At 46.5% G+C, this 15752-nt stretch overlaps 2 protein-coding genes across 3 annotated transcripts; both read right to left on the bottom strand.

Annotated features, from left to right (window-relative positions):
- Positions 1–3571: 3571 nt before the first annotated feature.
- Positions 3572–6145, bottom strand: paqr7b (progestin and adipoQ receptor family member VII, b). 2 transcript variants are annotated; one of them, XM_035410974.1, is made up of 2 exons: positions 5956–6145; positions 3572–4843 (listed from the first exon to the last, which is right to left on the bottom strand). In XM_035410974.1, the coding sequence occupies exon 2, from the start codon at positions 4744–4746 to the stop codon at positions 3688–3690; it is 1059 nt and encodes a 352-aa protein (XP_035266865.1). In that variant the 5' UTR covers positions 4747–4843; positions 5956–6145; the 3' UTR covers positions 3572–3687. The 2 variants fall into 2 exon arrangements, with proteins under 2 accessions (XP_035266865.1, XP_035266856.1); XM_035410965.1 differs by having other exon boundaries at positions 3572–4784.
- Positions 6146–10428: 4283 nt separating this feature from the next.
- On the bottom strand, positions 10429–14677 carry stmn1b (stathmin 1b). The gene is made up of 5 exons (XM_035396014.1): positions 14595–14677; positions 12348–12392; positions 11963–12135; positions 11326–11517; positions 10429–10951 (listed from the first exon to the last, which is right to left on the bottom strand). Exons 2-5 carry the CDS (start codon positions 12361–12363, stop codon positions 10895–10897), a joined length of 438 nt encoding a protein of 145 aa, XP_035251905.1. The 5' UTR covers positions 12364–12392; positions 14595–14677; the 3' UTR covers positions 10429–10894.
- Between the last annotated feature and the right edge of the window lie 1075 nt (positions 14678–15752).

Below are 15752 nucleotides of genomic sequence, written 5' to 3'. Positions count from 1 at the left end.
TTTGTTTATGACAATATGATAAAAGTAATAGGGATACTTGAGACAACAGTTATGATTCTGCCTACCAGTCTCTGATTGGTCAAATATAACGCATGACCTACTGTACACTAACCAATTTGTTGTTCCTTACACAACCAGCAGCTTGCATTCCCGCTAGCTTGCACAGAGAAGAGGCCAGATAGCAGGCCATCTGGCAAGTTAACTATGACAATTACAGTCCGAATATGAACATATGCTAACAAAATAAGCCAAAATACTAGCTTTTGATTTGCTGACTACAATGCAATGTGACCAATCAGAGACTTGTACGGACTAATTTCTGTTTTTATAAAACATAGGACTGAAAAACCCAAAGTCTAAGTTCTTTAAATATAATAATCTTTGACAGCACCACTCCACTATTATCATTTGACTCTTCGTTCCTGTAGGAGGTCACAGATTCTCAGTTACAGCACATGAGAAACACACCAGAAGGGCCCCCAGGTTTCTCACTCAGGAAATAAGCTGAACCAAAGGCTGCCAGTTAACATGCCACTGGCCATGGGTCCTGTCCCCACGAAGTGTACTGGGAGCCAAAATGGCTGCTATTTCCTTTTTTCACACCTGTTCTGGGAGCACTGCGCACCAAGGCAGGACAATGCAGCTGGCTTCTTCTCTCAGCTGCATCATCTAGCCATGACATCATGTGCCAGTGACATCATCTCTCTCCCGGACATATTCTGCCCACATGTTTAGCATTAGGAATAAAGCCAGGTAAAACTGCTCCTGGACCGGCTGTTAGGAAAGAAAGTTCCAGAAGACATACCTGCTCAGAGCAGGGATAAGTCCCTCTCTAGAGCTGGAGGAGGTAAGTCATTTATCACAAGGCCGAAAGAAAAACGTTAGAATAGAAGGCTGGAATATGTACCTCTGTCAGACCCTCAGGGGAAATCGTACACAGGGGAAGGCTCTGGGGCTGTGAGACAGCATGGCGCACAGTGATGATGTCAGACTATGGCGCAGAATGATGATGACAGACTATGGCGCACAGTGATGATGACAGACTATGGCGCAGTGATGATGACAGACTATGGCGCACAGTGATGATGACAGACTATGGTGCAGAGTCATGATGTCAGACTATGGCGCAGAGTGATGATGACAGACTATGGTGCAGAGTGATGATGACAGACTATGATGCAGAGTGATGATGTCAGACTATGGTGCAGAGTGATGATGTCAGTAGGTAAGAACTGTGTCTGAATCAGCCTCCTAACTATTGTAGTGCATATATTTTAGTATACGATAGGCAATTTGCGATAAACATTCTCAGTATTATTTTCCAGCCGTACTGTAAGTGCTGTAACACGTTTCGCCGTTATGTAGTTATGCTTGTTGTTGTTACTGAAGGAGAAAGTCAGCAAAGCAGCGTGTCATATTTAAGGGACCAAAGTGAAAAGTACGCTCCCAACTATACTCAGAGAAATCCCCGAAATAAGAATTTCATCCCAGGATTTTCAGTACACTACACCGAGAGAAAATTTGACAGTAGGCAAGTGCTTAGTTTGGGACACGACCTGTTTCTTACTCAACCCTGAAACCAGGGGAAGAACCAGAATGAGTTCTGTCAGGATGACCTCACTCAAAAAGCAAAACCACACCCTCACCCCTGGCCCCGCCTACATATGGCAGCCCTGGCCACGCCCACATCACCAAATCCGTAAAGCGCTGACCTGCTACACAAAATGTCCGCCAGAGGCAAAAACACACAGAATGCATGCAAAGGCGTCGGCATGCACAGAATGAGGAAAGGCAAAGATGAACTTTGAGCCCTTTGGGATGCAGAAGGTACACCATCACCATGCCAACAGAGACATCACACTAACCCAGGGCACGCAGGGCACATAGCCATCTCACGCAGACAGCTTTGCCAGTGTCCCTGGGACACCACCAGGGGGCGCTGCAGCCGGCTTGTTACTCGTGAGACCACTCAGCTCCTTCCTCCTCCGCTCTCCTGTGAGTAACAGGTGACGGCTGCTCTGATGCCCACACTCAGTGATCACATAACATGGGCACATTTGGGCAGGACTGTGGCCAGCTCAGCACCTGCTCCATGTTTAAGGCTGAAGTCCGGAGCACTGTGTGATCAGTAGGTTCTGGGCACTAATCCCCTCACTAATCCCCACATCAAGGACATGGCAGTTCACCAGTCACCAGACCACAGCCTTTGGACTGAGGGACTGATTAACTGGACCAGTGGTCCATAGGCTGGTCTTACTGACTAATCAGCACAGCTCAATAAGATGCTAATTGGTCATGAAGACTGGAAACAGAGCCATGCTCTAAGGAGTCTGGCAGCCACTTTAAGCACAAAGAAGCAGTTTTACAACAAGAGTATCTACCTGGAACTCTGCTTTACTGCATGTTAACATGTGTAGAGCGGCTCTTTGGAACTCTGCTTTACTGCATGTTAACATGTGTAGAGCGGCTCTTTGGAACTCTGCTTTACTGCATGTGTAGAGCGGCTCTTTGGAACTCCGCTTTACTGCATGTTAACATGTGTAGAGCGACTCTTTGGAACCCTGCTTTACTGCATGTGTAGAGCGGCTCTTTGGAACTCCGCTTTACTGCATGTGTAGAGTGGCTCTTGGGAACCCTGATTACTGCATGCTAACATGCGTAGAGTGGCTCTCTGACTGTAAGTGTACTTATTCTGCAGTGGAGCTGTGTGGAAGGATGGAATTACAGGGACAGAATAATCCTACAGATCCGGTTACGTCTCACCAACCCTCCACATGACCACCTAACAAAATTAAATTCAGAAAATTACAAGAGCAAAAACAGGCACTGCTCTCAGACGGGATTTCCAGGCATCCCCTTAATATCGCCATCTAGGGGGGAAATGAAGGAACTGTTGTTTCTTTGGGAGGAGGACCACAGTGGTCCGTGAGTTACCCAGTCACAAAGAAGAACCTGCCAGGACAGAAAGTCTGTATCTTACTGGACAAAGTCCCTGCTTCAGCTTTGATCGAGTGTTTCTTCTTCAGTTGTGTTCAGTTTTTCACCTCCTTGTTGACGACAGTTTCAGAGCACTCACAGGAAGAACGCGTCCATTTGAGAAATGAGGTCGAGTCACAGAATGGGCGATTCACAGACACACAGTGGACTCTGTGGAGGACGTCCATGTCTTCCCCTGGCCTGCTCAGACAATGGCCGCTTTATTTCCAACAGACCGCGTGTATGAGAAGCCTTGGAAACACCATGGCGGCTGTTTGCTGTTTATGCCTTTTTCACTGAAAATGTGCTTTATTCCCCTCATCTCTCCTCTCCTTTCTCTCTCGGACTGGCTTGTGAATCTGTTCCTCTCAACACACACACACACACACACACACGCACACACACACACACACACACACACACACACTCACACAAACACTCACACACATGCATGCACACACACACACACACACACTCACACACACCCACACACACACACACAAACACTCACACACATGCGTGCACACACACACACACACACACACACACTCATACACACACACACACACACTCACACACACTCATACACACACACACACACACACACACACACACACTCATACACACACACACACACACTCTCACTCTCTCACACTCACACACATGCATGCACACACACTCACACACACACACACACACACACACACACCCCTACTCCTCCTTGTCTCTGAGCAGGGCGCGCACGCGTTGGCGCATGTAGAAGGCGGTCAGCGCGCTGCAGCAGGCCGTGAAGACGAACAGCGCCACCGAGTCGTGCGCCAGGTCGCCGTGGAGACGCTGGTAGAGGGCGCGGCGCGTGCCGTAGTCCAGCCGCACGGCCTCGATCTGCACCAGCGTGCACAGCACCAGGAAGACGTGGAACACCTGGTGGCCCTGGCCAATGAAGTCGCAGCGCCCGGGGAACCAGCGCTCGGGGTGCGGGAAGGCGAAGAAGTAGGCGCTCACCAGGAAGAAGAGCACCTGGCAGCGGTGGTAGTCCACGGCGGGGTCGGCGCAGCCGCGCAGCGAGCAGGCGTGGATGCGGTGCAGGACGGGCGAGATGTCCAGGCAGTACGCCAGGCCCGACGGCACCACCTGGAACAGCTTGTGCGCCGCCTTGGGCAGCCGCCGGCTCTCCAGCTTGCCGTAGCAGCAGCCTGCGCACGACAGCCAGGCCAGGAAGGCGGCGGCCGGCAGGAAGCAGCCGCGCACGCGGGCGTGCCAGTCCTCCTCGATGGCGTAGTAGTAGTGCGCCAGGGCGCTGCCGTACTGGTACACGGCCACGCCCACGTAGTCCAGGAAGAAGAAGGTGTAGTGCGAGAGCTCGGACCGGGCGGACAGCAGGTGGGCCGCCGCGCTGCACGAGAGGTAGGTGAAGGCCGACAGCAGCACGATGAAGAGCGGCAGCGCGTGCGCGTCCCGCAGGAAGTCCACCGTCTCCGACAGCTGCCGGAACTTCACCAGGATCACCAGCGCCGCCAGCAGGTGGGTCCACACGTTGACGGCCTCGTTGTGGCGCTGGAAGAGCGTCAGGCCGTAGTAGCGCCAGGACTGGTCCGGCGGGCGGTACCCCGCCAGGATGTGCGGCTCGCGGAACACCCAGGGCACGTCGGCGGCCTTCACGGTGCAAGGCAGCGTGGGAAACGCGGTCTCCAGCAGCCGCGGGATCTGCCGCAGCTGCTGCACGTTGATGAACAGCCGGCCGATCTGCTCCATCACCACCGTCGCCATGGTGAACAGGAAGGGCGGGGCTCAGTGCACTGTGGGATCTGTAGGCGAAGGCCAGAGGGAGAAACTGTAGATGTGGGGGTCTGAGCTGATGAATGAACTACAGCGGAAAAATAGGAAGTTGTAAATCACCAGCCCAAGATGCAAAAGAATTCAGGCAGTCCTTCGAGAGTCATTTTTAAAACCCTGAGTGCACTTCCAAAATAGACAATCCATAAATATATAAATGCACACACATAGAGTATATTTATAATCCATTATGTAATAACACTTTATAAGGTGTATGATTTAAGCCCTGCATCCACTAAGTTTATAAAGTCAATCATTTATCTACCATGAAATGGTTCTGTCTCTCTCCCTGATGACTGTATGCATTCCTATACTTTATTTTTCTATAAGAAACATTCAGCACACATCATTATTTCTCTTTTTTACTGCCTCCAACGGCGCATTTTAACGTCGAGGAAATAGCCACGGCCTAAACGAATGAATTCCACATCGGTGTGTGTGAAGACTCGGAGACGAGGCTCAGCCAATCAAACGGCGAACTGCGAACATGACCGCAGCGCGGAACAATGAATGGAAAGCGGTTGCGTAACACACGCGAATCCAGCTTCACGCCGCATCGATTTCATGTATTTACTAGCGAGTACATCTTTAAAACATTAATACGGCATCGACGACAGAGTGGACGAATCAAAAGAGGCGAGCATGTAAGAAATCAATAATTCAGGCGGTGCCTCCCACAGTCAGTTCTGTTCCGATACCACACGGATGAACATGTGTGAAATAGGAAAAATCAATGGCCTTTTCCAAATATAGTACAACGGATATAAGTTTTTAAACGTTTTAATAACTTCTAATAAAACCATTTTAAAGAAACTTTCACATGTGGAAAAATTATATCGCCGTTAAATCGTAGTCTGGGCGCATTTGCATATTAAACTCTGTTTTCCTGCATCGTCTCTTGCATTTCTCTATACAACTGACAGGTTTTCAGAGAATCTGGTATTTTATTAATTAAACACACGCATACAAATAAATGCAGGAGTTCTCTAAATGCTCACAATAGATCATACTGTATACATTCGCCTTGCCGTCCTATCCAAGCCGTGATTTTTTTTCCACAACCCATTTACAGACTGCTAGCTAGTTAGCCATATTTCAATCAACTGCAGATGATCATAGAGCGCTTACTGTACATCGTCCTACCTTAAAATAGAACTCGGCTGTACTGGCGTGTCTTTCTTCAGTCAGTGTCAGGTTTCGCTACCGTGCATACGCATATAAAATATCGCATCTTTTTCTCTTATAATAATAAATTCCTTTGCTAAAGCGTCCGTCGGCTCGCGCAGGACGGCGATCGGGAAATGGGCAGTGCCTCTTCGACAGACCACGGGCGTCTGAGGAGCAGGTTCTTTAACCAATCACTGTTCACCGATCGGAGGTCCCAGCTGTTTCTCGAGGATTCTAACCAATAGAGTAAGCCTGGAAAGTCTAAATGGGCAAGTCCAAGACCGGGCTGGGTGACTAGACTGGAATTCACTGTGTTTTTTTTTTTTTAAAGCCCGCACACGCTTGGCCTATATAAGAGGATAAAGACAGTATGGATCATTACCAGGTGAAGTGAAAACGGTGGTTCTATCGATGAAAGCTGCATTGTGCATTATTAACTCAACGGCGCGCATAAAACACTGGTTTCCTCGACAGAGCACCACCCCTCATAGTCTTTGCTGTCAATTCAGGGCAGCGAGTCTCTCTCGCGTCTGTAGTCACCTCGAACACCAACGAAGCAGTGGCCTGGGATTCGAGCGACGTGTGTCATTGAACTGATTCATTCTACAGAGAAATGCGAAGTTTTAACATCTTTATTCTCAGTTCGGCTATTTTATTTTTGGTGATTGCTGAAATCGCCGAACTACCTTCGTGAATCAGAAAACTACCTCAAGTGGGTTTGGACTGACAGTTTATCACCTTGCCATCATTTCTGTGAACTCCTTGCTGTCATTTACGTACATTGTTTGCTTTGATATTGCCACTGATTTTTCACGTTGTTTTCACACATTTTGATTGGATAATGCTATTTGCTGCACGGGGCCTGCTTACATTTGGAACAGTTGCATTTGTAATTAGGCTTAGTGTTTTTACATATTGCCCTGTGTTCTAAGGACCAGAGGATTCGCTATTGGACTGAACCGTGGGTAAAAAATCAGTGACAACGAAAAGAAGTTGCTTTCGCAATCCTTACATTCCACTTGCTTTCGCAATGAGTGATACATGCCATCAACAGGATTACTCAATTGTCTTGTTTTTAGTTGTTGACTGATTTTATTACACCCGTCGCTTCCCCACCTCTGTGGTACCAGCAGTAGGACGAACGTGGAGGAGACAGCACGGTGGTCTGTGGTCGTGAAGGGATGTCATTGTTTATTGAAACCCTACGAAGGAACGCAGAAATGCATTACACTCCCAGTGGTGTAGAGTGTGGGTGTAGACGATGTTATTGTGCTGCCTCTTCAGGAATATCTATAGGGTGGGTCTACGCTTCAGAGGCTGTGACACAGCTGGCAAGTTGCTACAGGAGTCCGAACGACGCTGCCTATAAAATCTTGCTATCTTGCCAGCAAGCACGGGTTTAGCAGCATGCATGTCAACGTAATTTAATGTGAAATATGAGAAGCATTTCCCTTTATGTGAAATGCATCGCTCCCGCTGTTGTTTCAGTTGTTAAAGCGACACGTTTTACAATATCTAGAGAAGGAATGTGTTCGTATCCAACTTGGGAGAAAATGAGCAACGCGAAATATTATCGCGTGGGCACTATTTCAGCATCAGCAAATCTCCCGCAGTTTAAATGAGTCAAATACGGTTCAGATGTAGGCCTAGTCTAACGCCTACTCTATTAGAAGGGAATTTATTCTGTCGGATTGGATTCAGCACTGAAATGTTTTCAATGCACACTGTAAGCATTACTTCTGCATTCCCCGTGTGCGCAGGGAGGGTAGGGGTAAATGTCAGGATTTCTTACTGGACGTGGAGCAATTTCTACGTTTTTTTTTACCGAAGCAGCACCTGACGGCCAGCGGATGGGCCTGACCTGATAATGCATGTGACACACGCCAGTAGTTAAGGTAAATTGAATTAAAGTGCTTCCCCTGTGAAACGGAGCTTTGCTTGTACTCGATATAGAGAGACCTACCGCGCGGCTATTAATGAAGAGCGTGACCTCTCAGCCGCCGCAGCTGCATGGCGCGCGGCCCGCCGACGTCACGCTTCTCCAGTTTGTTTCCAGTAGGTGTTTTTTGTTGTAGGCCAGTGGTCTCCAACCCTGGTCCTGGAGAGCTACAGGGTCTGCTGGTTTTTGTTTTCACCTTAAAATCTTGAGACACAAGACACAAGATTAGTTAACTGTGTAATCAACTGCTCTAATTGATTCATGAAGTGCAGAGTCACTTGAAACCCAGCAGACCCTGTAGCTCTCCAGGACCAGGGTTGGAGACCACTGTTGCAGGCAGTTTATCCTTACTTCTCGCTGGTCTTAGCTGGGCAGTTGTTTGAGCGCCCTGTTTGAAGATGTGTACTGCTGTTGTAGGTGAAATGTTGTGTTTGTTTAACTCTGACATAATTTTATATGAGTCCAAGAGCAGCCAAATGGATTCTATTAGAGTAAAATGTACTGTGCCATTTAATTTAACAGTGGACTCTGATCAGTGCTCACCTTAAGTGTGTGACCCTGGCACTTGACTTCCAAATGTCTGAGGGTTACCAGCTAACAGAAGAGGTGTGCCTGGAGCTGTTCCCCTCTTTAAGGAGGTCTGCTGTCCCAGCTGTCTTTTACAGCGCTGCTTGAGGAGATGGGAAAGAAATCCGTTCTGTCCTCTAATGGAGACAAGAGCCAAAAATGGCCAAAAAAAAGCAGGAGAAATTTTAAATGAAACCACTTTTAGTAGAATCTCGACAGCAAAGCTAATTCAAATCTGTTGTTTTTACATTAGATTTCCACTAGATGTCAGTAGCAACAAGCTTTTAATTGCATACATTTACTGTGACAAAGAAAATGGGATGAATAGCATTTCAAAGTTCAGTTGAATTATAGTTTTATAATTAGTGTAATTTGCTTACAGGCTGAAGTGCAGGATGCTCTATGTGTCTTACCTGTAACATGATCCGAGGAGCCTTTACTCCCATCCGGCCTGCTTCCCGTCCTCAGCAGTACTGCTGTTATAAAGCAGCCTGTGCTTGTTCATACCTGGCCATGGCTGACAGTCTGCTTCCGAACACACAGCAAACAGCCACACTTACCGCCAACAAACAGGTTTTAAAGGCTTTATGCATGCAGGGTTTATGCTGGATTTGCATATTTTGAAACGCAGGTTTTCGTTTCAATAGACGTAAATTCACCTCGGGCAATTTCCCACAGCGCAGAGCATTCAAACTACATAATGCTCAACCACTCAGACATTATCCCACTTATACAACAGCTCACCAACAAAAGCATAACTGCAATCAATACATGCGCCTCAAAATATAGACTTTCTTTATTTCGTTCATATTAGATGAAGAAATGTCCTCTATTTTGGTGGGTTTCTTCTTTATAATACAAGGAGCCAAGTTCCAGCACATAGCTGTACATGCATAGCCTTTATGAGAGAATGATTTAGCAGGCACGTATCTGAGGAGTAATCGATCAATCCATTACGCGTACCCCTCCTTATCATGGATCAGCTGCCCATCCTTATTCATTCTGAGTGAAGAGAAGCTGATCCTAGAGCAGCATTGATCAGCCATGTGCACGCAGCATAATGCGATTTCCACCGCCCAAATGCCCACCCATACTCAGTGAGCTTAAAAGGCGAAGCTGATCCCATTTCAGGGCTGTTCTTCATAAAGAGCAGCAGGTCAGGCACACTCCTGCCGTTGCCCTTGACCAAGGCCCTGGCCTCAGAACTGGAGCTGGTCCAAGGGCGCTGCACTGGGGCTGCCCACTGCTCCTAAATACATGGCTAAGGGTGGGGCAAAGGGAGAGAACAAATTACCCCACGAGGTTCAATAAAGTGCAGCCTATCAGTACTGATCTAGGGTCAGACTTTCCTGCCTCCTCTTATCTTCCATTTTAACTCATTAAAAGTAGAACTGAGGGTCAGAGGGTAGGGGACTGCAGACCTAGGATCAGGTTTGAATGGATTAGACTGGAATATGGAGAGGGAGTCCAGACCCTAAAACACAGGCCCTGACCTTAAACCTGTTCAGATGTGGCACAGATCACAAACCTGTAGCCATGGCCAGAACACAAGAGCATGCTGGGAACTCACTGCTTCCATGACAACAGGGAACAAACACCCTGCACATCATGATTTCAATTTTAAGTTTTTTTATTTTATTTTTTATACATGGTTTTAAGCCAAATAACTTTTTACCCAATACCCATAATTCCCTTTACCCCATCTAATTGTGTTGCTCCGTTGTATTACGAATACATAGACTTTACCCAATCTGATGGCTAATCTGCAATACCCCTCCAATAGGCATTTTCCACCCCATACCAAAAGCAAGACAAGTGCAATAATCAGGTGGACCCAAGACCTGGAGACCGATTCCAGGATCGGGACTGCTGGATCCTCCTCGGCACAAGATGGCGGTCAACACAGCAGTGTGGGAGTGGCCAAAACACGCAGGAGACCCAAAAAACAAACGAATGTATGCTTTTATTAAACTCCAGAGAACAGCAGTTTGACATTACACAAGCACAGATTAAACTTGCACTATGCAACAGACAATGTTACAGACCTATGCATAACATGCATGCTTTTTTTATTATCATTTTTTTAGTCAGTAAACACTGCTTGTTCTGAAGGTCAAAAAGCTGTGACATAACTAGAGATACAGAAATGGAACCCTGAACACAAAAAGGAATGTCCACACCTAAAGTCATGAAAGGTACAACCAAGGAGACCCAACCCCACCCCAAAGAAGAAGAAACTTGTGAACTTGTAGATTTCCTCTACCTCTCCTCCTGTGTAACGAGGCGGACAGTGAACAAAACCAAAATACTGACCGTTAAACAAACTAACAAAAAAAACATACAAAATAAAAATAACACATACTCTTTGGATACGTAAAAAACCCTACAGACGCTGGAGACACGTGGAACTCAGTTCTCTCCTTCTTTGGTCTCCTTGTTCTTCCTCACCTCCTCCAGCTTCTTGTCCTGAGGAGAGAGGGTGAGAAAAGTCCCGTTAAGAGTGTAAACCCCACGCTTCACCACCAGGGGGTGCCCGTTTTCATTCTTGAGGCAACAGTTCACGAAAATCAGAAATTTCACTACGATACAATCTGAAACAATCCAACACAGTAAGAAATTATCTATCTATAATTATATATATATATATATATATATATATATATATATATATATATATATATATATATTAGGCACACATACATATACATACATGATCCAGCTAACACAGTCCTGTTAAAATGTAAATATACAACCAAAATGTATATGCGTGAGAGTGTGTGCGCGTGCGCGAGTGTGTGTGTGCGCGCGCGTGCGTGCGGGGGGGGGGGGGGCACGCCCACCTTCTCCTTGAACTTCTCGTTGAGCGCTGCCATGCGGGCGTTGCGGTTCTCCTTGTTGGCCTCCATCTTCTGGTTGAGCTTCTCTTCTGCCATCTTGCTGAAGTTGTTGTTCTCCTCCGCGGCCTTCTGCAGCACCTCCTTCTCGTGCTCCCGTTTCTCCGCCAGGTGCTTCAGGACCATCGCCTCATGGGACTGCAGAGACACACACATCCAGTCACATCCCACATTCAGTCACATCCCGCAGAGACACACACATCCAGTCACATCCCGCAGAGAGATATACACATCCTGCACAGACACACACACATCCAGTCACATCCCACATTCAGTCACATCCCGCAGAGACACACATCCAGTCACATCCCGCAGAGAGACACACATCCAGTCACATCCCGCAGAGAGATACACATCCAGTCACATCCTGCAGACACACACATCCAGTCACATCCCATACAGATACACACATCTAGTCACATTCCACACAGATACACACATCCAATCACATCCTGCACAGACACACATCCAGTCACATCCCATACAGAGACACACACATCCAGTCACCTCCTGCAGACTTCTACTCTGCACCTATATAAGGGCTACTAAACAAACCCAAATTTGGGGAGGAGGGGGGGGCTACCTTGCGCCTCTCCTCAGCTGCTTCCAGTTTCCTCTGAATCTCCTCCAAAGACAGGTCCTTCTTTTTTGGGGGGGACAGGGGGAATTCTCCTTTGGCATCCGGGGCCGAGGGGCTCAGGATCACCTCAAAGGCCTGGCCTGAGGCCCGCTTGTCCAGCTCCTTCACCTGGATATCTGTGGGGGGGGGGGGGGGGGGGGGGGGGGGGGGGGGGGGTTCACATTCACACTGCTATTAACATAAAGCACCTGATGCACTTCAGCTGTGAAAACTCCGCAGTGACATGCTAAGTGTATTTACAATAAACCAGAATTACGATAATTCATTCACAATAAAATTTAAAATAATAATACACAAATAAAATAAGTGTGCAGTTGCGTGTACTTACCACTAGAGGAGTCCATTTCAGCTGAAGTCTAAAAGGCAGAGGTATCTTCAAAAAGAAAAAGAAAAAATATGCAAATTAACTGACAATAGTAAACATCACCTCAAAGGGGTTGAACTTCTTCCTCGATTATAACTCGGAGATATTAACAGCCTTCGTTAATCCTAGAGGAATTTAGGTAAAAAATAAAAATAATATTTTGGGGTACAGCACTACTATCTGGCGATGACATTGCATCTTCTCTGGCTTATTAAAAAAACTGCGCCCTCTGGTGGGGAATGTCTGAAACATTTCATCTGGCACTCACCTACCTACCTGTTCTGGCTATCGCGCAGGATAAAAGCTCAAGTTCACCGTCAATTTAACATCTGACTACTGGCCGGTAAATACAAAAGGATAATTATTTACAAGTGTAATCGAGTATAAAACTGCACCCCGCCTGCACACCTGCTGTCCAAAACCGCAATTTAACAACTGTCAGGCGTACCCCCTCCGTGCGGAAAATGGGTCGGAGCATCTTAATCTGGGAGCTGTGCCCATCTAAAGAACCCATTAGCCGGAGATAATCTGTGGTTGGGAAGATCCATCTAAACTGCGAATCCACGAACTCAGCAGCGTCTGGGGGGTACGATCTAACAGCAGCGGAAGTCTTCCCCTTTCATTAATCCTTTGTCGCCGTTTGGCATATCGGACAATAAAATCGCATACGACGTGCTATATTCAAACAGTGGCTTTTTGAGATCACGGCGTCGGTGGGGAACAAAAGAAACGCCCAGGCACCGCATGACAGCCCGGTTCTGTGCTCGCTCACACACCGGACCGGACCGGACCGGACCGGACAGGCGGAGTGACGGGCGAACCATTTTAAACCCTGTCAGAGGCGCTGAAAATCCACATTACAAGCCCTCAGCGGGTAGAGAGAAGTCAAGTGACAATCACAAGCCATGTCGCCTTTGACACATTAGGAAATTGTTTCACGGATTTATTTATTTATTTTTTAAGAAAGAAAATTGGCCAAATGTGCTATTCCACAGGACGAATTCAAATGTTTGGGGGCGGGATCTTCACCGTATGATTTAATGTAAAAAGTTTTAGGGAGCGAGAACCCAACAAAAGCGCTGTTGTACAGTGATCAGCAGCTGCAAACAAAGACGAGCGCGCGCGCCCGCTCCCCCTCCCCTTTCCACCCAGCACAAGTTCAAGAAAGCTAGCTGGTTAGCCCACTTCAATAAAGCACCTAGTTACTGTAGCAAAATGATCGGTCAATTCATGCATAAAATAGGTACTTTGCATACTAATAACTATCAATTCGCATCAGGCTGAGAAGCTCACGCATTTTGCGGGCTTTAAATAACAAATTTAAGAACAAAAACCCCACCCGCCGATTAACGATCACAATCAATAGCCAACAACGGACATGCTGTCCTTCAACTAGTTGAGTTATTAGCACTAAAGTAAAGTTAAGGTTTATACTAAAATGAAGGTGAAAGCTAGCGAATTAGCCAATAAATTGCACTGACTGTTTCAAAGATGCAATTCCAAACGGTGTTCACACCCAAATCGTCAGCAGTATCACCCATACCCAGTGCATACAACGCATTATTCAACAACTTCGCATCGTAAGAGCCCACAAGAAGTCACAATTAAAATAGCTAAACAACCGTGCATCTGACCTGGTAAATTGGCTAAAATAGCTAAAAAAAAAGCCAAATTATTTATAATCCAACAGGCAACTGCGCTGGACTTACCCAACCCTCAGAAAATTCTAGGTTTTCACTCCGTTTACTGTGCCCGATTCCCTAGCCAACGTTGACAATGTCGACGTCTGACTTCTCTCACAAGAAATAAAAACGAACTGTAGCAGTCCGACATACCAGCTAGCAATCTAACGTTGGCTAACAACGGTTCGAATAAAACTTTAAACGATAAGAAACCAGTGGCACTGATTTCGACGGAGAAAATTGATTTAAAAATTCTGCCAGATGCCGCCTAGCTAGTTATCGGTTGAACAAGCCATGTGCATATTAGGAGTCTCACTGCTAGAAAGCTCTCTGGGTTCACTCTGCACCTGTGTATTCAGCCCGCTGGCTGCCTCAGCGAGAAGCAAAAACCGCCATACACAAGATTAAGTTTTTGCAACGGATATCGGCATTTTTTTTAAAAAACAGCATGAATGTACACCAATAGCTTTATTTCGAAAAGTAATTATGTCTACCGTCTATTTTTGCAACAAAAAAACATCACACCCACCTCCACGAAGTGCTGCGAGTCCAATCTCAATCTACCCAGCCTTTCTCGCGCCGAATTCTTCTATGCAACAGCCTTGCCTGTTCGCGCAAAAAAAGACCAAAGTAATATCGTCACTGCTAATTCTGCAGTCCTATTGGCTGTACGTTACAAAATAGCGCTTACTGGCTGATCTGGGGTTTGTAGTTTTTTATTCAATGCTACCAAAACAAAACCACGAGGTAAATGGAGGATGTGAGTGTGACGGTCTTCGCATAGCCTACTTTGGTTAATTTTGGCGGTTATAGGCCATCTTAATTCAGCACCCTGAAAAGAATATATATGGTTGTACACAACAGTCTGGCTGTTACTCTATCTTCGAGTTTGTAACTATTGAGCTTCCATCCCTCGCGAATCTTCCATAGCTGTTATGTTGTGTTTAAACGAACTGCATATTTCTTCTGTCAACAGCTTCTCATAGTGTGAACTTCAAGTTGCTGCGGTTTGACCACAATTCGCGGATAGTCAGCGTTTTGCAAAACGCATGCAGGCATGCGATATGGCCACACATTTGAACGTACGTGCTATAAGGTACGACTGTTAACACAATGATTTCAGCGGTCCACTGTTTCAGTTTTTGTCCGTACTTAAAATATTAAATTAAGCGTTGCTGTGAGCGGTATCATATGTAAGGATGCTGTTTGCACGAGTTCCCATTGATTAAAATTTTGGCTATGCTATTACATCATTGCATTAACAGTTTACGTCTTAATTCCTCTGTACAGACCGACATGGATTAAAACATGGCCATTTTGATTTACAGACAAATATTAAATGGAGAATACAAAGCACGAGACAATGTCCCCCACGCGACACAGAGAGTCGTTCGACGTGCGCACGATTACGTAAGACTCTCAAGTGCACGTCTCTAGCTGAGGCTCTCTTCCTCTGTGTGCCTAGCTTGGGTGAGAGACAGACTGGAGTCACGTTTACGTGTTTGTGCCTGCAGGAGCATTTGTTGTATAATAAGGCTACGAAACAAGTATCTGGTTGTGCTAAAATTATTACATCATAGCCTACGTATATGGCCATATGTTTCTGCTAGCTGTGTCCCCTGTGAGGTTAATTACGTCTCCGTTTCGTTATGCACGTGAACCCAATGATGACATGTTGGTCTCTGCG

Source organism: Anguilla anguilla, chromosome 1 (genome assembly GCF_013347855.1).
Source record: "Anguilla anguilla isolate fAngAng1 chromosome 1, fAngAng1.pri, whole genome shotgun sequence".
Lineage (NCBI taxonomy): Eukaryota > Metazoa > Chordata > Actinopteri > Anguilliformes > Anguillidae > Anguilla > Anguilla anguilla.
The sequence above is the reverse complement of the archived record's forward strand: the minus strand, read 5'-3'. Positions and strand labels throughout refer to the sequence as shown.